We start from the raw sequence: 22373 nt of genomic DNA, 5'->3' as shown, positions 1-22373 counted from the left end.
AGGCGCGGGAGGGCAGGGCGCAGGCGCGGGGCTGATGGCGGAGCGGGCAGGTGAAGTGCCCGCCTAGGCAGGAGCAGCATCCGCCGCCATCCGCCTCCATCCGCACGGTAAGGGCGGCCCCGCCGCGCTGCGCCCGCTCAGCGGCGGCCCCTCGGCTGGGGCGGCGCGGTAATGGCCGCCACTTTGGCGGGGGACAGCGGCCGCAGGCCTGAGCGCCGCGGGCCCCTCGGGGCCGGGCCTGTGAGGGGCGGCCGGGCCGGGCCCGGCGTTGATCCGGGGCCAGTTCTCGGAGCCTGCGGCCTGCAGCACCCTGCGTGCAGCTGGGCCTCTCCCCCGCCTTAGCCCCGGGGAAAGGAATCGAGTCAGGCGCTGGCCCCGAGCAGCCGTGGGGAGCTTGGCTCGTGTTCAGCGAAGCGGCGAGATCGGTGAGGGGTGACGGCGTCGGGCACCTCTGGCGGGATTTCCTGCTGTGGGGTTCCCTGACGCTGTTTGGTTTCTGAAGGACTCGAGCCATAAAAGAAGTAATTAGCTGCAAGTCCTGATCAGTCACGCGGTATTAAGGCGCTCAGCTGGATATCTGTAGGAGAGCCTTTTGCCTCGAAGCACTAATAAATGCCGGAAAACTTTAGCTGAGTGGCAGTCAGTTTTCTAATATAAAGCGATGTAAGAGGGCAGCGGTTCTCCCTCTGTGCTGCACAGGAGGCTTTGCCTTTACCAAGGATATGTTCCTGTTTTACTTGTTGCAGACTCAGTGGAGCTCCCATAAGGTGAAGCGAACCTGTTGCCAACATGTTTCTCTACAACCTGACGTTGCAGCGTGCCACCGGCATCAGCTATGCTATCCATGGCAATTTCTCAGGTAACTTTCTCCTCCCTTCACGCATCTTGGACTGAGCTCTTTTGGGTGGTAGAAGAAAAAGGTGTTTGTTTTTTATTTAGTTGCTGAAGCTTGTCTGCCTCAATATAGCATTTTTTTCACTGCTGTATTATCATTTGCTCTGGAGCGTGTTAGTTGAGCTATTGTAACTTGTAGAAAGAGATGTTTGAGTTGATTATCTATAGATTTAATTAAGTATTTGTCCACTTTCTTGGTCTGTTAAAAGATGCTCAAACAACTGTGACACCTACTGTGATGCATATGTTGCTTTGAATTCTTCCACAGTAATCATGAAACTCTGGTATTTAGTAGTTGTGGAGTTATATCTCCTTTCTTATAGTGCTTCTTGAAATGGCGTGTCCTGCTGTGTTGTTGCTAACTCTTCTTTGTATTTTGGGTTTTTTAGGAACCAAGCAACAAGAAATTGTTGTTTCCCGGGGCAAGATCCTGGAGTTGCTCCGCCCCGATCCCAACACAGGGAAGGTTCACACCCTGCTGACCGTGGAAGTGTTCGGGGTTATTCGCTCCCTCATGGCCTTTAGGCTCACAGGCGGGACCAAAGACTATATCGTGGTGGGCAGCGATTCGGGCCGCATTGTTATTCTGGAGTACCAGCCCTCGAAGAACGTGTTTGAGAAGATTCATCAGGAAACCTTTGGCAAGAGTGGATGTCGCAGAATTGTTCCGGGCCAGTATTTGGCTGTAGATCCAAAGGGCCGCGCTGTCATGATCAGTAAGTCAGTCTGTCGGCTTCTTTTCTTTTTTTTTTTTTTTTTATTTTTTTTAATTTTTTTTCTCTCCTGTCTTGTGAATATTTATTTTGGAGCAAGTTTCTGACAGGTATAATTGGAAGTGCTTCCTCTCAGGCAGTTTGTTAGGCTATGAGGTGTGTCAAGGATAACGCACGCATTCAGAATTGTTCCTCGATGCTGATGGAATTGCACAAATTCATTCAAACACTGGGCCAGAACGATCTGGAAAGCGGCCAGCAGTCAGAGTGCGCAGACAGAGCCCTGAAGTGTGATGTCTGGGAAAGAAGTTGGGATTGCAGGCATCCGTGCTGCAGCATAGTCAGTCAGCTCCCACAGCCTGAAATGATGTTATGAATTCATGTCTCTTCTCTGAGATGTATGGTGGAGACACCTAGATGCATTTCTGATCAGGCTTCGCAGGCAGGAGGACGCCTGGGTGATTTTTCTATAAGATTTACCATGAAGTGTCTTTAGTTACTTGGTACATAAACTTGCTCAGTTTGCCATAGCCAGGTTTGTGTAATGCTGCATTCCTGCGCACTGAGAGCAGGGACTTGCAACGATAGTTTAACGGTGCCCCTTTATATTGGGAATAATGATAAATAATACCATTGCCTTTCTAACAAGTCTTGATGGGTGAGAAGGTGGCACAGTCACAATTGTGCCGTTCACGTTGATAGTTAAGGGTGATAAGTGTTTGTTACAATGTTGTGGGTGCTGCGTGTCAGGCAAGAATACGTTTTTTAGTTAATATATTTTTGAGGAAGGGTCTCTTTGCAAAATTGCTTGAAGTGGTGGAACATCTGGCTGGTTTTTTTTCAATTTATTTTTGCTTCCCTGCAGTCTGTCATCTCTTGTGTGGTGAAATGAGTGAGTAGATCTGCCTGTAGCTATTGTAGCTGGCATATTGGGCTGGATGGACATAGCCTGAAGGCTCAGTCTTTGGCTTTGAAGAGCTGGGGTTATCATTTGTGCTTGCGGCCCAAACGATTAAAAATGAGACATTTGAAGTTAATTTGTGGCACAGAGATGAATACCAGTGGTGAACTTCAGCAGAATTAACACTGGCATCCTCTTGCAAAGTCTTACTTTGGTGTTGGACTGCAGGTGTGACCAACCATCAAACCAACTTGCAGGTTTGATCACCAGGGGATGTGCCTCAGGTGCTGTTGTCCTTTCCTTGCAGGTGCGATTGAAAAGCAGAAGCTGGTGTATATCTTGAACAGAGACGCTGCCGCTCGTCTCACCATTTCCTCCCCACTGGAGGCCCACAAGGCCAATACCTTGGTCTACCATGTGGTGGGAGTCGATGTGGGATTTGAAAACCCGATGTTTGCTTGTCTGGAAATGGATTATGAGGTGAGAAGCACTTGATCTCCTTTTGCTGTCTTTTGAGCTTTGTCGTTCTTAATCTGTGTTTGGAGGCAGGGAACGTTAGCTGCTTTTGTCTTGATGGTTTTAAATTCTTGCTGTTCAGCTGCAAAAGTGCGTATTTTCTTCCTCTGAACCTTGCTATGTGCATCTTACAGCAATTCTTTTGGATTCTAATTCTGATGTTATTCAAAACTGTTTCCCTGTGCGTCATCTGTTCTCCTCTTTTAATACTTTTCTTGAAAGACACTTTAGTGTGTTCTGTTATAGGAAGCAGACAATGATCCCACAGGAGAAGCCGCAGCCAACACACAACAGACCTTGACATTTTATGAACTGGACTTGGGTTTGAACCACGTTGTTAGGAAATACAGCGAGCCCTTGGAAGAGCACGGCAACTTCCTTATAACAGGTACTGCCCACCTGGCCACTGAGTCATTTTCCCTGTGGATCTGCTTGGTTCCCATTCCCCAGGGAAACAAAATCAATATGCTTTACGCCTTGGGAGTTGTTTTGATGGTAGTCTGAGCCATTAGTATAAATTAGTTGACTTTGGAGTCAGATTATGAGTGGTGGTTCACACATGGAAATATGCAAGAATTCATAGATAGAGCTGCGGTTTGAAAGTGATCCTCATCTTTCTTCTTTTAGATGTATTCTGGATTCTGAAGCTAAGAGATATTAACTGAAATTAGCTGGTAGCAGATGCAAAGGCGTATATTTTTAGGTAGTGCATAGGTGCTGTTGTACTCTCTTGCATGGGATTCCAGCAGCTAACATGCTTTCAAGAGGCAGATGAATCCATGGACTAGAAGCACACTTACAGGGACTGGAAGCAAAGCCAACCTCACACCTTTGACCTGGGAAACTGCTGCACCGCTGCAGATTCCAAGCATGAAAGAAGCTAAGCTAGGAGAGCATCACTGTATGCTTGCCCTGTTGTTGCATCTTCTGTAGGCAGCTGACAGACACCAAATACTGGGCTGGATCTGACCGGTACTACTGTTTTGCTTGTATCTTGTTAAGCTGGGATTTCAATAGAAGCATTTTAAAAAACATGCTCTAAAAATGAAAGATATGTCGGAAAACCATCTGGCAGAGTTTTTTGACAGCAGGCCAGCATGCCAGTAACCCAAGGGTTGTGTTTAACCCACAAGTTGCTAATGTGTTTTTTGGGGGCGTGTCATGGCTTTCTAGATGAGAATAAGCCGTGAAGGATAAAACATTAGCGACTTGTCTGAAGTTGCATCCTTCCTTTTTCTCCTTCTTGGTCTCCCAGTTTCATCTGCTCTGTTCTTACACCGACCCAGGAAGCTGTACTCAGTGTTTCACCTTTCGCTTCAGTGAGAGTAGGTTTATATATGCAGGGTGATACAGAGCAATGGAAACTGTGTTGCTTTAAAGAAAACGGAAATAAATGTTCTGCTGTCAGATCTGTGGTAAGGGCTTTTCTCGTAATTACGTTTCTTATTTGTGTTTCAGTTCCTGGTGGTTCTGATGGACCAAGCGGGGTACTGATCTGTTCTGAAAACTACATTACTTATAAAAACTTCGGTGACCAGCCTGATATCAGATGCCCAATTCCCAGGAGACGGGTAAGAATCTTGGGATTCTTACCCCTTTTTCATCATTATTTTTATCAGTGCTAAATGCATGCTTGGCATTTGCCTTTTAAGGGTAAAGGTATCAGGGAGGTTTTAAAGTAAGGAAAAAGGAGTAGTTAAAAAGTGTGTTGGCCTGTCTTCTGCCTTCCTGGCTGTGTGCTTACCTGTGAGGGAAGATGGTGGTGGGCATAGCCTGAAGTGATGAGCTTGGTTCTTGTCTCTGCTGAGATTTACACTGGAGATACTCCAAAGACTGATCAGGCACCGCTGTGGCAGCGCTGTCAGTGTGAGATGGGATTACTTGAGGTGGTGAGTCATGGCTGCCGTCGGGTATGCAGGTGAATTCGAGAGCTGGTCTGTTACATCTGAGGCTGTTTCCTCTGCCTCTGGCATTGCAAATTGTTGTGTGCTTTGACTGTATTTTGAGCGCCTGCCAAGGTTCAGTGCTCAAAACCAGCTGTGTGTGGATTGCAGCTCTTGCCTCCATGTTTGGCTTTGATATGGGACAGAGTTTTCCAGGGAGGAGGGTGAAAAAGATGAGAGAGAGGATGCTGAAGCCCAGTGTCTTAGAAATGTCGTTCCTTCTGGGGCAGAGATGTACCAGGGGTTAACTACAGGTGTCGTGGAGGGGAGGTGCTTTGTGTTAGAAGCCTCCTCACATACTGTCAGCTCTTAAGGCGCCTGTGAAATGGCAATACTTCACTCAGTGAAACCACATGTGCGCTTGCTGGGTAATGTTTTCAGCAATGACCTCCGCTTTCTTACCTTACAGAATGACTTGGATGACCCAGAGAGAGGTATGATTTTTGTCTGCTCTGCTACACATAAGACCAAGTCCATGTTCTTCTTCCTGGCCCAGACAGAGCAGGGAGACATCTTCAAAATTACTCTGGAGACTGATGAAGACATGGTAAGCATCCCGTGAAGAGCAGAAGCATTCATTGGGAAGAGTCCTTAAGATTCTCTGAAGTGATAAATGTTTAATACTGTGGTTTTAGCTGTATAATGGCACATGCTTTATGTGATTTGTAATATAGTTATACCTGCAGTTACAACTGCTATTTACTCATATGGAGACACAGTGCAAGGTTTGTGAAATCCTGTGAGATTAGGCTGCAGAGTCGCTTGGGCATATTTTAGATGTTCTGCAGGCAGTCCTTTCTTCAAAAGATGTGTTGTAAAGTGTGGTCCATGAACCTGCTAGAGGGTATTCCGGGAACTAATTCTGGGGAACTTTAGTTTCTCTTGATCACAGTAGGTGCTCTCTACTTCATCTCTTAGTTGAAGCTTTACGTGCTCCAGTCAATCTTTTTGCAAATTGAGGTAGCTAGCTTGGTACATCTGTTCCAAGAGCTGAAAGAACAGGCTTGAAGTGGCTTGCTGCTGCTTGTCCTAGTATTTTGCAGTGAAAAGATGTCTGCTGCAGTGAATCAGTTGGGCTTTTTGAGCAAATGTTGAATGCTAGTTCCTCCTTCATATAAACATGTCAAATTTGGTACAAGGGGTGATTGTGTAGCATCTTTAAGTGGGTTAAGAGTGTTCCTGGATGTTTCACCAAGAGCCGTTGTGACTATATCAAATGTAGAAATTTGCTCAGGACAGATGATTTTTCACGTGTTGGGGAATGGCTGGTGTTCAGTGAATCATATTTCTGCTTTCTTTTAGACAGCTTGTTATTTTGCAGCTGTTTCTTTCCAAACTGACTCAATATTACCAAAGCCAGAAAGTCTTAGAATAAAACAGGCAGCCTGACTTGCGTGTTCAGAACAGTCTGCTGGATTTTGTGATTTATGACCTGCTGCCCCAAACTACTGATGTGGTTACGCCTGGCCCACACTCTTGCTGCCTTTCTTTGGGGAGAGCATAGTTAGGCAGCTTGTTTTTTATTAAATCGCACGTGTACAACCCCAGTACTTTGCTTGCATAGTCACATCTTCCTCTGCTTTCAGGTAACAGAGATACGACTGAAGTACTTTGACACTGTTCCAGTTGCTGCTGCCATGTGCGTGCTGAAGACGGGGTTTCTCTTTGTGGCATCTGAATTTGGAAACCAGTGAGTAAACAATTTTACATCAGTGTTTTTCACCTGAAACAGACGGTTTCTGTGCAGGACTGCAAACTGACCTTGAACTTCCTGAATTTATAAAGACAACACCTCCGTTTTAATGGATATATTAATGCTTTGTTCACGTGGCTTAAGCAGAACAATTGGTTTGGACTATGACTGAATGGGGGAATTTTCTTGTTGTTTGAACCCGGATTAGATTTTATAGTGTAGAGAACAAAAGGTTACATGCTGTTGCAGTAGGGATTGGAAGAACTGAGCACTTGCAGTTCATACAGGGTCCATCATGCCTCTGGACGAATTCTCTTTTAATTAGTTTGATCAGTTTTCGTTGAACTTCTGTGTGTTATGGCCCACTCGGAAGTAGGTAGGATTTGTTATCAGTAACTGTGGTCCTCTCCTTAATAGATGTACACTTGAGGGCTTTCTCAATTCATGTTTAGGGTTCTAGAATATTCTGAAGACTTTGCAGATGACTTTGAAGATGGCCAAAGAGTGTCTCAACAGGGCATTCACAGGAATGGAGATTTATGCTCTTTTCTGACTGCATCTGCAGTCGGCCACCCGGGGGAGCTCCAGGAGTCTGGGTTGGGTTGTACAAACCAAGCACTTGAGGAGGCCGTATTCATTTGGGCTTTATTAAAACCAGGAAGTAAATCAGTCTTATCTTTCTGGGTTTATTTTTTTTCTGCTGAAGTTTGACTTGATTGTTGTGATATTTAGGCTTATAAAATAGAATAGGGAGTGTGGTTAAAAATAGTGAGGTGAGAGTATTCCAGTAAAATAAATAACCGTGGAGTTCTAGTCTTAGCCATTGGCCTTGCTCTTGGCCTCAGCTGTCAGTTGGTGCGTTGGCTTTAACAGAAGGAGATCTGAAAGGCTCGAGGGTAAACAGAGAAAACACAGAAATTCTGGGATACCTTGCCCAATGGCAAGGTACAGCTACAGATGAGAAGGTTTGGAGGGGAGAGGTTGTGGTGGGTTTTTTGTGGCGTTTTCAGTTTTTGTGTGCAGGGGTGTTTGTGAGGGGTTTTTTTGCGGGCCTCCGATTCACTTTAAACATTTTGTCACCAAGAAGATGATTCGTAAGGCTAAATTTCAATAGCTACGTAATGTAGGGAAGGATTTCTCTCCTCCCTGTTGCCTGAATATCTGGCTAAGCCTTTCTTAGAGAAGGCTACATGAGCTTTGCACTGAACATGCTGTTGCTCTTGCTTTCTGTCTGAAGTTACCTGTACCAGATAGCTCACCTGGGTGATGATGATGAGGAGCCAGAGTTCTCTTCTGCCATGCCTCTTGAGGAAGGAGATACGTTCTTTTTTCAGCCACGGCCTCTCAAGAACCTGGTGCTGGTGGATGAATTGGACAGTTTGTCTCCTATTCTGTGTTGTCAGGTGTGTTGCTGTCAGCAAGCTCCCACTCACCACATAAGTCTTTCTCATTTACGGAGGAATTGATTATAGATGATGATTTTTTTCTCTGCTTTTATGCAGAGTATTTGGGTGTAAGCAGAGTCACGAAAGCTACATTATCCTGCATTTCCAGAAATACTGCTCTATACTACATGTGAATAGATAAGCAAGTTTGCTAAATTCTCAGGCTGCTGCCTAAGACTGGTACCTAGCCTGGCAGCCTGTGACTCCCGTGGTGATAAATACGTATTTGGACAGGGTGTCAACCAGCAGTTCTGTGCTGCTCCTCTGCTGACCATCAGACCAGCTCTCTGCTCTACAGTGAGTTCGGTTAAAACTTGACTTTATTTCAGGACAGCAGATGGTGCACCCTGTGGCATCTTCACTGTTGTCAGTGCCTGGAAAAAATATTCTTAAAGCAGTAGTGTGGAATATATAGCTTAGTTTTACTTTGTTTTCCTGTGGATATTGTTTGACACTATTTCTCCATGCAGATAGCAGATTTGGCCAATGAAGACACACCTCAGTTGTATGTGGCTTGTGGTCGAGGGCCCCGGTCATCTCTGAGGGTTCTAAGACATGGACTTGAGGTAAGACTTCCACCACTTTAGAAGAACATCTTGGGAGGCAAGGACAGTGGGTGAAAATCTTTAAAATAAGGGTGCTGAAATGAAGGGATTCTCCTTTTGCTGTAGCCTGGAGAGAAAGCAACTTTTTCCGGGCTTGCTCCTTGGAAATAGAAGGGTTCTGGTGTTTACTTTTACAGTCTCAAAGGCTTTTTGTTCAGTTGACTCCAGCCACCTGCGTTTTGTCTCTTCTGATACTTGAGCGTATTGAGCTGGAACATTCCTGGTGTCTCCACCAGCTGCTGCTGCTGAGCTCTTTGCTTGGGGCTAGTGACCTTGTTTTAAAGCTGATGATCCAGAGCTCTAACATTGCCGTATCATTGCTGAATGTGTTCTACCCTGTAGCACATCTGGCATAGGGAGGGAGAGCATCAAAATTTGGAATTACTGGCTTTCCTGCCTAGTTGTGGGAAAGCTTAAAAACTGTTGGTGGTTTGGTGACTCACCATAGTAAGTCCAAACATCTGTTTTGAAAAGAACCGTGTTTCTGTTTACTGTAGGTATCTGAAATGGCCGTCTCGGAGCTGCCTGGTAACCCCAATGCTGTATGGACCGTGAGGAGACATGTTGAAGGTATGCAGTATTTTCCTGCAGCATGGGAAGGTGATGATTTTTGGTGTATTTTGTTTGGGTGTTTTTGGTTTTATGTCCAGGGAGATAGGAAAGCTGCTGCATGGTGGTTGTGTGCCATCCCCAAAAGTTGTGTTTTGAATCAGCAACCACCTGCTTGTACCTGGAAGCCACCCTCTGGTCCCCTAGAATTGTCACGCTTTCCTTTGACAAAGAAGCACCTGCCTGCAGCTGCATCTGTCACCCAGTATGCTGTGTCAGCTGTACGTTTGTGGCCTGAAGCTGCTGAACTTCTCATTCTTTCCCACTTCCCATAAGTTCTTGCTCTGACATCAGCAGACAATCATTGTGCTTTTTGTTGGAGCATACTCACTATTCTTTATATGCGTGTTGACAGCTACAGTAATCAGCTCTTAGTGAGAGAGTGGGATACAAATTACGGAACAAAGCAGATAAATCAGCAACAGTGTCTGTATTTTATGACTTCCCTCTATGCATATCTGCAAAGAAAACTGTTAAGGCTGGGACACACTCCTGTTCAGAATCCCAGCAGTGTATAGGATGCTGCTCGTTCCAGGAAGGTCAAAATTTGAAATTGGCAGAATGTACTGGATTGTGGGCTTGGGTTTTCCTGATTTGAAGTAATGGGTTTCCCTTACTAAAGTACAAGGAGAAATGTAATCCCTTGTCCTGCCTTTCTCTTGGGGGTGAGAACAGAGGACCTCAGAAACACCCGAAGAGCCTGAAATGAATCTTTTTGGGGTACTGACAGTCTCTGTGATTATTTCCGAGGCAGTGCTTTGTATAAATCTCACAAAGACTTCCTTTAGGTTTATGCACTGGGTATAGAAGTGCCAGATTGTTGCAGTGGAGACCTTGGCCTGCTGTGGTGACACGGTACCTTGTTTTTAAGCAACCTTAAGAGTAGTGTGTCTTCCAGGGAGCCAGTAACCCTGTGGGAATTTCAAACATTGCTATGCAGTTTACCTTGCCATCTGAGACCTGTCATCAATTCCTGTGCTCATGTTCTGAGACTCATGTACTGCCTAAGCAGCGTGGAAGGAGCTTTGAGCACAAAGTGCTTTCATGTTCCCCAGAAGGGAAGTATTTCCACAGTTCATATAAAAAAAATACGTATTTTTCTTAAAAGAGGCATTCCAGTCTATTAAGAGACAAAGCTTTGCTCCTGACTTCTGGAAGAGGAGTTGGTAACAGTTCCTCCCTCTGAAAGATGGAGGCTTCTGACATCACCTTACAGTTTTAAAACCTTTTCTCTTGGGGTTCCGGAGGATAACTTTTAACTTTTCAGGGGATGGAGGACCGTTGCTAACTGACACGAAACAGACCAGTCTTGCCGCCTCTTTTCTCCTCCTTCCAAATTCTCCAGGTTCCAGCTGAAAGTTCTCCATGGTTGCAGAAAGGCTGGAATTTGTAGCTGTTATGAACCATGCTACTTTCTGAATACGGTTAAAAGTTATGTGAAGTTACAACTCTGAATGGGTTTTAAGCAGAAAGACTGCAGAACCTTTTCAAACACACATCTAATCTTGAAAGTGCCCGGGCGCTGTTTTTGAGTGTTCAGTTTGCAGTGTCGGGCTGCCTGGCGATGCCACAGCGTATGCATGCTGCAAGGCCTCTGTAAGACACGTACAGGTTTGCAGCCTTCAGAGCAAATACTAACCTTGGCTGGTACGTGGTGATACACACTACCAATACCAAGCCTCTTTTTTTCTTCCACAGGTGGCTGGTGGTGGAGGTGCTGATCACCACAGGTGTGTACCTACTGCTAGGGGCTACTGTACTGTGCCACAGGTTAACCACAGAGAATCCCAAAATCACGGGGCTACTTTTGTGCGAAGCTTTTCAGTAAATGAATTCTAGAAGCTGTGGCGTAGTTGGAAATGGTTGCCTCGGTAGCTGAGGAGTAGAAAGCAATTCCATTCTATCTTACAGTCTTCGGGGAATGAAATATGAGGCTATGTCTCTGCAGAACGGTCAGTTCTTGCTAAAACCAGAGAGGTGTGCATTTCAGGGGTGTTTTCAGCTCTCCTCTAGACTGAGGATTGGCTCCCAGCTACTTTGTGTAGATCTCCGACAGGATGACTGAGTGTGCTTGAAGCACTTGCAGGTATTGCTGGCATGGGAATGCCCTGTGGTTATGGGACGTGTCTGCCCATCAGACAGAATTGGATGGGATTTGGAGCAAAACCCTGTCTTGGAATTAAATATCGAGGTCTGGGGAGCTAGATGGCTGTGTGCTTTGCTGTGGAGATAGACATGAGCTGAGACCTAACAGTCTGCGTTCCCTACCCGGCAGTCTTGGGTGAAGAGCAATGTGCAGTGAGTCACAGCTGCGGAGCCTCCATGCAGTAGTCAAGAGAAGCCCAGGAAAATGTGCTGTCGTCCCATCAGTGTCGTTTAAGTGAGAATAATTCTGAATTTTGTCACTGCTCATCTGCTTGTTCACTGAACTCCTTTGAGCTAGTGGTGACTGCATTTGTATCGGTGCAAATTCAGATGCTGTGGGGCATGAAAAAGCTGTATCAAGTGTGGACTGGCATATAGGAATGGAGTTCTCATGGACTAAAAACGAATCCATGACAAACAAAAAGGACAGTAGTGTAGAGTTCATGGAAATGCGATGTTTTCATAACTGGTCGTGACGTGTGCATGAAGCTGCAGATAACTTGTAATGAAGGCACAGGAGAATGAGTCCAGCTGTGGTTCTTCAGAGTCATTAAAATGTCTCTTATTACTCACTGAAAGGAGCTAACTGGAGCAATTAGAACGGTAATAAGCATCTCTGAAGTCTTGTGTCTGCATACGAAATAACGTCTATCTGTTCAAAACTCTGGGCAGCCTGATATTATGCTTGGGATTGTGCAGAGCGAAGTAGATATCTTTTCATATTAAAATCTATAGACCTCTTCTTTTTCTAACTGAGAATACATCTCCCTGTGCTTCAGGGATTTAGTCCTCTTAATTTCAACTAGGCCACTATATTTTCTAAACCAAAATTGTGTTGTTTGAATCTAGATGAATGTGTGTTATTCACTGACTTCATTCTGGTAAACCAAACCCTTTATTTCAAAAGCTCCAGCAGAGAGGCATTAAGCAACACTACTGGACTTCAAGCAAAAATGCACTTGTCACTATTGTTGATGCAGACTTAAAGGCATGCTCTAAAATAACTGTAAGCCAGTGGAAAAGAAAGAGCTAAAAAAGTATTAAGAGGTAGGAATGAGTTTTCATTTAGAGTAGGACGAAGGGAATCTGTTTCGCTTTCAAATGGGAGTTCTTTGTCCTGCTCCAAATCACATGGCTAAGCCTCCAGCTGGGACATGGTGGTTTATCATGAGAATGACAGCCCCCAGGGAGGAAAGCAGCAGCTCTCAAGAAGTTTGGAAAGCAGCGACGGTCTTTGAAATGGAATTTTTAGAACCTCCTGTCTACAGGATATTTATGAATTAAATGCTTAGTCTGGGAACTGCTAGAATCTCCGTTTAAAGCGATCGAGGAATTCTTGTAGGCTTCTGATGTTGAAAAGTTTGTGCAAATTTGTAGGAGAAGCTGCTATTTAGTGTAGAAAATACTGATGTGCAACAGTGTACATCATACTGAACTCTTACCATCTGCTGTTAACATTAGAGAAATTCTCCTGTTAAGCCAAATGTTTAGATAGTTGGCATTACTAAGCCGTTTCTGTGTGCAGGTTCAGTTCTTGTTTTCTCATTTCCCCAAGCAGACCTGCTTCTGTTTGTGGGACTTGGGAGCATGTTGGAGGTTATAGGCTGTGACCGCTTAGTAGAGTAGTAATGGAGTTTATGCCACAGACCACTGCTGGAATTGCTTTAATTATACAAAGCTCTTCAGTTCGATCAGAGCTGTGGTCTGTATACCAGATGTTGGAGAGAAGAATGGAGAAGAATGATGTTGTGGGGTTGTTTTTTTTTTTTCACTTGCATATTTTCAGCTGTATGTAAGAACTTTCTGTTATAAACGTGACACAGCAGGTTTGGCAACGCCTCCCTCTAAACAGGGTGGGTAAGAAAAGGATCTATTCTTGAAGCATTTGTTTCAGTTAACCCAGTTTAAAGCTGCTGTGTGGTATTTGCTGGCATCCTGTATTTGTCCCAGTGAGAGTTCTTTATTTTCTGTCTCTGATTAGAGAGTCATTAGCCACTTGTCCATGTCTCCCACATTTGCAAATTCTGGAGAAACCCTGCTCAGGGGCAAAAACTGTGACAGCTCTTCTACACCCTGACCTCTGCAACTGCCTTATGCTGTGGTGCAGAGTCTGAGCTTCGGGTTGAGCTGGGTTAAAATGAGAAATTCTTCATTTTTAATATATAGCACTTGCGTGACAACAGCAGCAGAAGTGGAGTTGCTTCTCTGAGGCAATCTTATTTCTCCGCTGAGGCTCCTGGCTCTGTTTCCCAACAGACTTCATTGTTTCTGTTGCTTTTGTTACTCTTGTTTTAATGAGACTCCTCTCTCCCTCTCTTTAATACCTATGACTTTCTGCAGAATAAAAATGGACAGCAGTAAACCAGGGCATTCCCTTTACCCAGTCCTACTACCCTGACTTACCTGTTTCCATATGAGCTCTTGAGACTATTTTGATCAGTGTAGCTCTCATGTCCAGGCTACTGGACTCTCCCAAGCTGTCCCCTTTGGGAGAAGCTGGTATGGAGACGATAGTTGCAATACTGTCACTTGTTCCAGTAGAAATAAAGGTCAGTGTTTGCTCTGTCTTAAAAACATAATTGTTCCTCATCCTGGGAGACTGTACAGGTGGCTGTGTGGATGTAAGCTGGTTGAGCTTCTGGCTGAGGGTAGAGCAGGCTAACCCTGAGCTCCTCTGCTACAGTGCACCCTAATCATTCTCTGCAGCCTTTTATTATGTGGATACTAGGTAGAGACCTGGTCCTGCAACCTCCTGTTTGCAGCATCTGTGGTGCAGTTTCTGCAGATGGGTTCTGTGCGTGCAGATTATCAGAGTAGAGCATTTCATTTGACTTCATTGGATGTTAAATCTGGATTCAGCTCCTCTTGTGTGAGGTGGGGCAAGTGTCTTAAAGGCTGCTACACCTTGTGCTGTCTTTGAAAAGAGTAGGCAGGACTCTTGCTTGCCAGAGTGCAGTGTGTCATGAATTGACTCTGTATCTGGATCATCGTTTGATCCCTGGCTCCGTCTTGCATTGTTTGGAGGCTAGCAGTGGCTGGCTTTTGGACAGTGTGTGTCCTAGAACGAACTTGCACAATATTGCCAGCAGACGTAATTATCAGAGGAATTCTACTGAAGAGTAACTGCTAGACATCTGTCAGAGTGCTAATTTTGTTGGGAAGCCTTGTGTTTATTTAATGAGCACCCTTATTTTCCCTGTCTCCTTTGACCAGATGAATTTGATGCCTACATCATTGTGTCCTTCGTAAATGCCACACTGGTGCTGTCTATTGGAGAGACTGTAGAAGAAGTGACTGACTCTGGATTCCTGGGTACTACACCCACCTTGTCCTGCTCTCTTCTTGGTGATGATGCTTTGGTACAGGTAATGGAGAGTTGCTTCTGACATGTCTGCTGCTCTCTGCTTGCTGCGTGGCCTTGGTTTCTACAGTAGTGCAACATGTGTCATATCTGAAGGTGTGGACTGGCAGAGAACGATGCGTATTCAGCCTTTCCCTTTTTATATCCTGCTAAGTGAAACTGGACCAGCCTGAAGATGGTCCTAATGTCCTTCAGTGCATGCTCAATAGTTCCTTGCTGTAGCTCAAAGATGCAGTGCCAGAAGCAGTGCTTGCCTCTGGCTTTTTCCTTGTCAGAATCACCAGTGGGATGGGAACTGTGAAGGGATGGTAAATGCAGAATTAACATGGCCTGTTTTCCTTCAGGTTTATCCAGATGGGATCCGTCACATCCGAGCAGATAAGAGAGTAAATGAGTGGAAGACACCAGGGAAGAAAACCATTGTAAAATGTGCTGTGAACCAGAGACAAGTAGTGATAGCACTGACTGGAGGAGAACTGGTTTACTTTGAGATGGACCCGGTATGTGTGTCCATGTTGTGAATGAGTTTGGAAGAGCAAGGCAGAGTGTGGGGCCTGCCAGAGACTGATCCTTGATGAGATGTGCAGAAAAGGATTCTGTAGTGAAGCATCCTTCTAGAACAGACAGCAAAGCCCTGCATATCTGGAGTGTTTCTATCTGAGATGATTTAATCACAGAATCACAGAATGTTAGGGTTTGAAAGGGACATCTGTGGGTCATCTAGTCCCAACGCCAAGCAGGCTGCACAGGACCTTGTCCAGGTGGGTCTTGAATATCTCCAGAGAAGGAGACTCCACAGCCTCCCTGGGCAGCCTGTTCCAGGGCTCCATCACCCTCAGAGGGAAGAAGTTCTTCCTCATGTTCAGCTGGAACTTCCTGTGCTTCAGTTTGTGCCCATTGCCCCTTGTCCTGTCGCTGGGCACCACTGGAAAGAGTCTGGCCCCGTCCTCCTGACACCCACCCTGCAGATATTTGGAGGCATTTCTAAGGTCCCCTCTCAGCCTTCTCTTCTCCAGGCTGAACAAGCCCAGCTCCCTCAGCCTTTCCTCATAGGAGAGGTGCTTCAGTCCCCTCCTCATCTTCATAGCCTTCTGCTGGACTCTCTCCAGTAGCTCCTCATCTTTCTTGAAGTGGGGAGCCCAGAACTGGACACAGCACTCCAGATGGGGCCTCACCAGGGCAGAGTAGAGGGGGGGGAGGAGAACCTCCCTCGCCCTGCTGGCCACATTCCTCTGAATGCACCCCAGGATGCCATTGGCCTTCTTGGCAACAAGGGCACACTGCTGGCTCACGGTCAACTTGTCATCCCCCAGCACACCCAGGTCCCACTCCGCAGAGCTGCTCTGAAGTTCATAACTGATGCTGGAAATCGTGTGCTTATCCTGTTGCTATTCTGGTTCTTCCAGTTGTAGCTGAAATAAGGCTGTAAAGAAGTGGTTTTAAAAAAATACGAACAATCCAAAGCACTATCTTAAAATAAAAAGGTGGAGGGGAAGGTGTGGAGAGACGTTTTGGTGCTGGTTTGCCCCACTGGCTGGTTAATAAGTCACTTGTGTTTTTCTCAGTCAGGACAGCTGAATGAGTACACGGAGAGAAAGGAGATGTCGGCTGACGTCGTTTGCATGAGCCTGGCCAATGTTCCCCCTGGCGAGCAGCGCTCCCGGTTCCTTGCTGTGGGGTTGGTGGACAACACCGTCAGAATTATTTCCCTTGACCCTTCGGTGAGTAGCTGTGCTGTTTCTGCCTCTTCCATTGGCTTGAAATGTTCAGAAGGGTACTTCAGAGGTGGACTGTGTCCGTCCAAGCTGTCTTTCCATAGTCAAGTGGATGACCAGGAAATGAACAGCTTGCCTGGCTTTTTTTCTGCTGGTTGGGAGGAAGCATGGCCCTTGATCCTTACCTGTAACAGATTCCCTTGTTTGGCCTAGTCTCACCCATGCTGGGAGGTTCAGCCAATGAAATATGAAAACATTTTCTTCTTTTGTTGTTTTGTTTGTTTGGTTTTTTTCTCTATCTCACTGTTTATACCTGCAGTAAAAGCAGGCTCATTCTGCAAGCAGGTCAGCTGCAAACTGGCATTCTCATTCCTCTGCCTGCAACAGACGAGTGTTCAAAGGATGACTGAAGCAACATAAGCTTTGCTCAGGTCTCTCAATGCTAAAGAGCTGCAGGCTGTGCTAGAACAGTTTGGAAGGATCCAGTTTATCTTTTCTAAAGCCCGGGCCTTCAACCATTCCAGCTTGCCAAAATCCACAGTGTCTGTTGTGACTGTTTCCTGTGCCGAGTATTCCTTTGTGAAGATTTAAAAGGGCATCTTTAAGCTTCTTAAATGGAGTTTGAAGCCCCTCTTGCCATGCTAAGTGTGCTGACTGGTGTGGTACCTCTTCTGTCTTGCACAGGATTGCTTACAGCCACTGAGTATGCAGGCCCTTCCTGCGCAGCCTGAGTCGCTGTGTATTGTGGAGATGGGCGGCACAGAGAAGCAGGATGAGCTGGGCGAGAGGGGCTCCATTGGCTTTCTGTACCTGAACATTGGACTGCAGGTGAGGTGCTTGCCTGGTTCTGATGGGCATTTCTTGATGCGCATTCGCATGAAAGATGGATTGCTGTAGTGGCCTTGTCGTCATGCAGCGCAACACAAAGCCTGACTGTTTCCCCTTTGTTACAACGTGCTTAACTGGGGAATTCACGGTGTGACTTAGTAGAGGTGCAGATTTCCCCATATGTTCCTAAACTTGAGACTAGTCAAAAGACAGCATATTGGCGCAGACTTCATGCAGGACAAATTGTGCTTTTCCCCTTCCAGAAAGAGGGAATGTTCTCAAACAAAAATTTCTGGGTAAAATGTTATTGGGCAGTTCTGTAAAAATTGCCTGTAGGGCAGAGTATCAAAGAAGTAACTGCCCGCAGCCACAGGCCTTGCTCTAATAACTGTGCTGTTGCACAGCTTTTCCTTGCATCCAGTACTGGCTCTGTGATCTTTGACCAAAAAATGTTGTTTTGACAATTCAACATGTGGTAAAAATAATCAGAGCCGTCTAGGTTCTTTCACATGCCTCGAGTTTGATGTCAGAATGCAAGCTCTTTTTAAGCAGTGTGAGTTTTTGGGTAAATGCTTTGTACCGAGAGGGATTAGGATATGGAATCAGCCCTCAGGTTTTTCATGGCTTATGTGATGTACCAGACTTCTTGGTCTGTTCTTTGGCTTTTTTTCATGTGTTTTGCGGAGGGGTGTTGGTTGGTTGGTTTGTTGTACAGTAATTCCCTTCTACCCCACAGGAGTGTGCAGGAGTTAGGCTTTTTAATATTAAGAGCCAATTTAGATACAGTGTGGTTGTAAAAGGAAGTTGTACCAGAAGCTAGGAAAACAAACACCTAATTCTTCAGAAATTACCTCTCTGTTTTTAATAATGGCTGTAGCTAGTTATTTCTTAACTGTAATCTTGATCTAACTTTTTGGCTTGCTAATTTCAAGAATGGTGTGCTGCTGCGAACTGTCCTGGATCCTGTTACTGGCGATCTTTCCGATACCAGGACCAGATACCTTGGCTCACGGCCTGTGAAACTCTTCCGAGTCCGAATGCAAGGCCAAGAGGCGGTAAGTGAGGCGAGCTCTCAGAGGGGTACACAGCCACTCCCCAGATGCAGGATGCCGGTTTTCCTTGTTGATAGGCAGGGTGGGGAAGCATCCTTGCAGCACAGCAGGACCCTCTGGGTCAGGGTGGGAATTAGAATGACTTCATTATGGAGCTGCCTGGCTTGCAGCTTGCTCTGTCACAAACAGCCTTCTTGGGAAGTAATGTGTAGTCCTGCCCTGCCTTCTTTGAACTAGGACTTGTCTGACCCATAGGATGCGTTTGCACTGTGTCTGGAAAGCTCTGAGCAAATTATTGGGCTTAGAGACGCTGAAAAATCTTGTCTTGCCTGCCTTGGTGCATAGGGGCGGAAAGATCCTGTGTGGAGTTCTTACCCCTTGACTGCTTGATGCAGTTGCTGATTGTGTCCTGTGCATGTTGAGAATGGCTCAGCCAGGGACTGGACAGCTGCCATGCATGGTTCAAGGAAAATACTTGCAGGGTTTGGCGTAGAGGGAAGAACGTGTTTTGTCAGAAATGCCATTTCCAGCCCTTCTGATGTGGCACTGGGGAGATCAGCCACCCCCTGCTTGACTCATTTTTGGATGACACCTTCAGAGTTGAGAAATACTGCCGGCCAGCGTAGGGGGCTGGATCTGGGAATCTGAGCTCTGCTTTAATGTTGTGGTGGTGCGCTGGGTACACTCTTCAGCTTGCTTCTGCCAGTCTGCCAGCTGTAACTTGGAAGTGGGGTGCTTTGCAGCTCCAGCAGAGAATGCTTATAGTATAGCCGAGTACTTTTCCGCTTTGAGAGCGGTCTTGGTTCCCTGTCTCACAGTATGGGGCAAAAGACCATATTGCTTGTGGCCATTCAGTGATGGCCTTGGAGGAGCCTGTGAGTGTTTCAGTGCAATTCCAGCTTTTCATTCACTCGGGCAGAAAGTAATGTTGTACTGAAACTGATTTAGCCAAATGCATAAAGCTGAGGAGCTTAGCAGTTCATCTGCTTCCTGTGTTTCCCGTAACTGGATTGAAAATGGGCTACTGATTATTTTAAGGAAATTTCACTGAGAGTGCTAAAGCATTTGGATTGTGACAAAGCAGTAAATATTTGTTTTAAAAGATCTGTTCCCATTAGAACAGGCTATTGTCTTAAAAATATGAAAGTATTTGTTGATCTTGGCTTTTTCAGATAACAATTTTTCTTGCGCTTCGGTTTGAATATTTGTTGTCTTGGTAGCGCTTTCAAATTCCTCTTGGTGCCGTACGCAATTTCCGGGTAAAACTCTCTTGACAACAAGCAGTATCTCTGAAGATAGGCTCTGAGCTGGGTGGAGTCCACCTGCAGAATTCAGTCGTTCTGGTGTGCAGGAGTCCAGCACTGTACACTCATTCCTGTGGCAAGGAGTGAGCTTGCCTCCAACCCCAGACCTGATAAATTGGCTGCCTTATCTGTTTCCCAGGTGCTGGCCATGTCAAGCCGTTCCTGGCTCAGTTATTCCTATCAGTCACGCTTCCACCTGACTCCTCTGTCTTATGAGACACTGGAGTTTGCATCTGGTTTTGCTTCTGAGCAGTGCCCAGAGGGCATTGTAGCCATCTCCACGAACACGCTGAGGTAAGAACTGATGGGGGAACACAACTACTTCGCGGGCCGGGATGCTAGGCATGCAGAGGGGTGGTGAATTCTCACTAGACATTTGAAGGGAAAGGTAACATGACTGAACTTAAGAGTTAAGGCCTTTTTGAGGTTATTTGATTATGGATAATGATTTGGTACAAACACTTGGATGGGTTTCAGAAAACAAATGGAATACAAGGATAGTTATGCTGTCAGAAAGAAATAGTGTGCTTCTCTGATTTGTGTTTTCTAGCTTTTTTAAATAACAAGTGTAATTCAAGTTATCTTTAAACTCTGATCCTTAGAGAGGGAAGCTTTTAATAAATGTGAACCTATTGTGTGTTAGGATCTTGTGGTTTGTGATCTGAATTGGCTACTTAGCAGAAAATAAGCCACGTGATTGAAGAAATTGGAGGCCTGACAGGGCTGTATTTGTTGCCTTGTTGAAGTTCAGCTTAGATACTAAAAAAATAAATGAAAATAGTGGACCACAAATTCAGGAGCTCTGCTGTATGTGCCTGAACAGGCGCTTTTTTTCCACATCTAGCCTCATTGAAATATTAGAGCATTCATTGCGTTTAAAGGAGTCATTCTTTCTCAAGAGACTGGTGGCTTTTAGTCACCAAATGCCAGAAGAACTGACATTTCATCTGGCAAGTCACAGGAAGAAAGAGTTGGCATTGCATTTTTCATACTCAACTGAAGTGCCTCTGAGAAGCATTTATTACGTGTCGAAGTCTGTGTCATGTTTGGGGAACACAGATGATGTGTTCCCCAAACGTACAGTTTCCCTCTTCCGTATGCTCTTTGTTCCTCTCGGGACAGACTTGCTTCAGCACCACAGAAGCCTGTCCAAAAGGGACAAGCACTCGAAACGCACCCTGGGACGGGGAGAGCCCTCGAGTCAGGGCTCTTATGCTGCGGAGCACACCTGTCCCACAGCATAGGCTCCCATTTAGGGTGCTAGTTTTGCTCTGCTCTCGGGAGCTGGTTGCTCACTGGCCCGAGAAGGGCGTTGCTTGTCTCCATCACTAGCCAGTTCCACAGACGTAAAGCTCAACTCCACTTTCATTCTTTTGGACAGCTGTTTTTGGGCCTTGCTTAACACATGTCACTTCTTTGTCCCTCAGGATTTTGGCACTGGAGAAACTGGGGGCAGTCTTCAACCAGGTTGCCTTCCCGTTGCAGTACACACCCCGAAAATTTGTCATTCACCCGGAGAGCAACAACCTGATCATCATTGAGACAGACCACAACGCTTACACGGAGGCCACCAAGGCACAGAGGAAGCAGCAAATGGCCGAGGTAATGGGAGGGGCGACAGGTACTCGCACCTATTCCCCAGAGGTGACTTCTGCAGCCGGAAATTCTCCTGCTTACCAGTTCCCAGCTGCTGTTGCCTGCAAGGTTTTGTGCATGGTGTGAATGCAGGGGCTGACGGGAGTGAAGACCTGCCTCGAAACAAAAATTTCAGCAGAATACGCTACTTCCCAGTGCTCCTTTCTTTGCATGTTGTTACGGCAGGCTTTAAGAGCCACATACTGGAGGACAGTTAAGCTTGTGTAACACCATTCTTTGGGGTTTCTGTGACTTTGACGTTTAGATTTCAGTGGGTTGTTTTCTTCTCAACCAGAGTTGTTGATGGGGAGAAACAGCTCCCCAGACAATGGCCCCTGGGGCAGGGCAGAGCTGACATTGCTGTGCTCTGAGCTGCTGAGGCTCCCTTGGGAATAAGCTCAGGGCAGGTGGAAGCTTTGGGATTCGGTGGCTTTTATGTCCTCACAGGCAGTACCTTGCCCTGGAATATCTGGGCTTAAGGGAAGTGGGGGGCTATATTCTGCTCGGGGCATCAGCATGTCTGTAAAGGAAATCCACTGAGCTGCTCTTTCTCCTGTCCTTTAATGTGCCCTAGGAAATGGTGGAGGCTGCGGGTGAAGATGAGAGGGAGTTGGCTGCAGAGATGGCTGCAGCCTTTCTGAACGAGAATCTTCCTGAGTCCATCTTTGGCGCTCCCAAGGCGGGGAATGGACAGTGGGCCTCTGTTATCAGGGTGATGAACCCCATCCAGGGAAATACGTTAGATCTGGTCCAGCTAGAGCAGAACGAAGCTGCCTTCAGGTAAGGAGCAGTGCCAGATGCAGCAAGAGTCTCTGCTTGTGACAAGTCTGACGTGGTTTTTCCTTCTTTGGCTCAGCTGTTACTGGATTGAAATCCAGATGCAGCATGTTATCAGGAGACTGTCGGGAAATTCCAGAAGGGGTTGCCACATGCTTAAGGCTTTTGTCTCACCTTTCCTTCCCTTCTCACCCTGATCTGTCGGCATGTGGCATGAAGAGCTGGTGCTCTAGATGT

At 46.0% G+C, this 22373-nt stretch overlaps 1 protein-coding gene and 1 non-coding gene across 2 annotated transcripts in view; both read left to right on the top strand.

The window, feature by feature from the left end:
* The first annotated feature begins 3 nt into the window (after positions 1 to 3).
* The window catches only part of SF3B3 (splicing factor 3b subunit 3), a 30273-nt gene continuing 7903 nt past the window's right edge, over positions 4 to 22373 (top strand). The window contains exons 1-19 of the mRNA XM_075433564.1: positions 4 to 107; positions 747 to 859; positions 1284 to 1610; positions 2816 to 2988; positions 3271 to 3412; positions 4483 to 4595; positions 5377 to 5514; positions 6554 to 6657; positions 7898 to 8063; positions 8576 to 8671; positions 9208 to 9280; positions 14678 to 14829; positions 15170 to 15325; positions 16391 to 16546; positions 17225 to 17368; positions 18301 to 18423; positions 19864 to 20018; positions 21152 to 21326; positions 21934 to 22139. Of these exons, the coding sequence (XP_075289679.1) occupies positions 790 to 859; positions 1284 to 1610; positions 2816 to 2988; positions 3271 to 3412; positions 4483 to 4595; positions 5377 to 5514; positions 6554 to 6657; positions 7898 to 8063; positions 8576 to 8671; positions 9208 to 9280; positions 14678 to 14829; positions 15170 to 15325; positions 16391 to 16546; positions 17225 to 17368; positions 18301 to 18423; positions 19864 to 20018; positions 21152 to 21326; positions 21934 to 22139 (2669 nt within the window). The 5' untranslated portion in view covers positions 4 to 107; positions 747 to 789. The remainder of the gene's footprint in view (positions 108 to 746; positions 860 to 1283; positions 1611 to 2815; positions 2989 to 3270; positions 3413 to 4482; positions 4596 to 5376; positions 5515 to 6553; positions 6658 to 7897; positions 8064 to 8575; positions 8672 to 9207; positions 9281 to 14677; positions 14830 to 15169; positions 15326 to 16390; positions 16547 to 17224; positions 17369 to 18300; positions 18424 to 19863; positions 20019 to 21151; positions 21327 to 21933; positions 22140 to 22373) is intronic.
* LOC142362940 (small nucleolar RNA SNORD111) lies at positions 1963 to 2044 on the top strand. The gene has a single exon (XR_012765395.1). It is a non-coding gene; the product is annotated as a small nucleolar RNA SNORD111 (small nucleolar RNA).

This window comes from Opisthocomus hoazin, chromosome 12 (genome assembly GCF_030867145.1).
Source record: "Opisthocomus hoazin isolate bOpiHoa1 chromosome 12, bOpiHoa1.hap1, whole genome shotgun sequence".
In the NCBI taxonomy this organism is placed as follows: domain Eukaryota; kingdom Metazoa; phylum Chordata; class Aves; order Opisthocomiformes; family Opisthocomidae; genus Opisthocomus; species Opisthocomus hoazin.
This window is presented reverse-complemented; position numbering and strand designations above follow the sequence as displayed.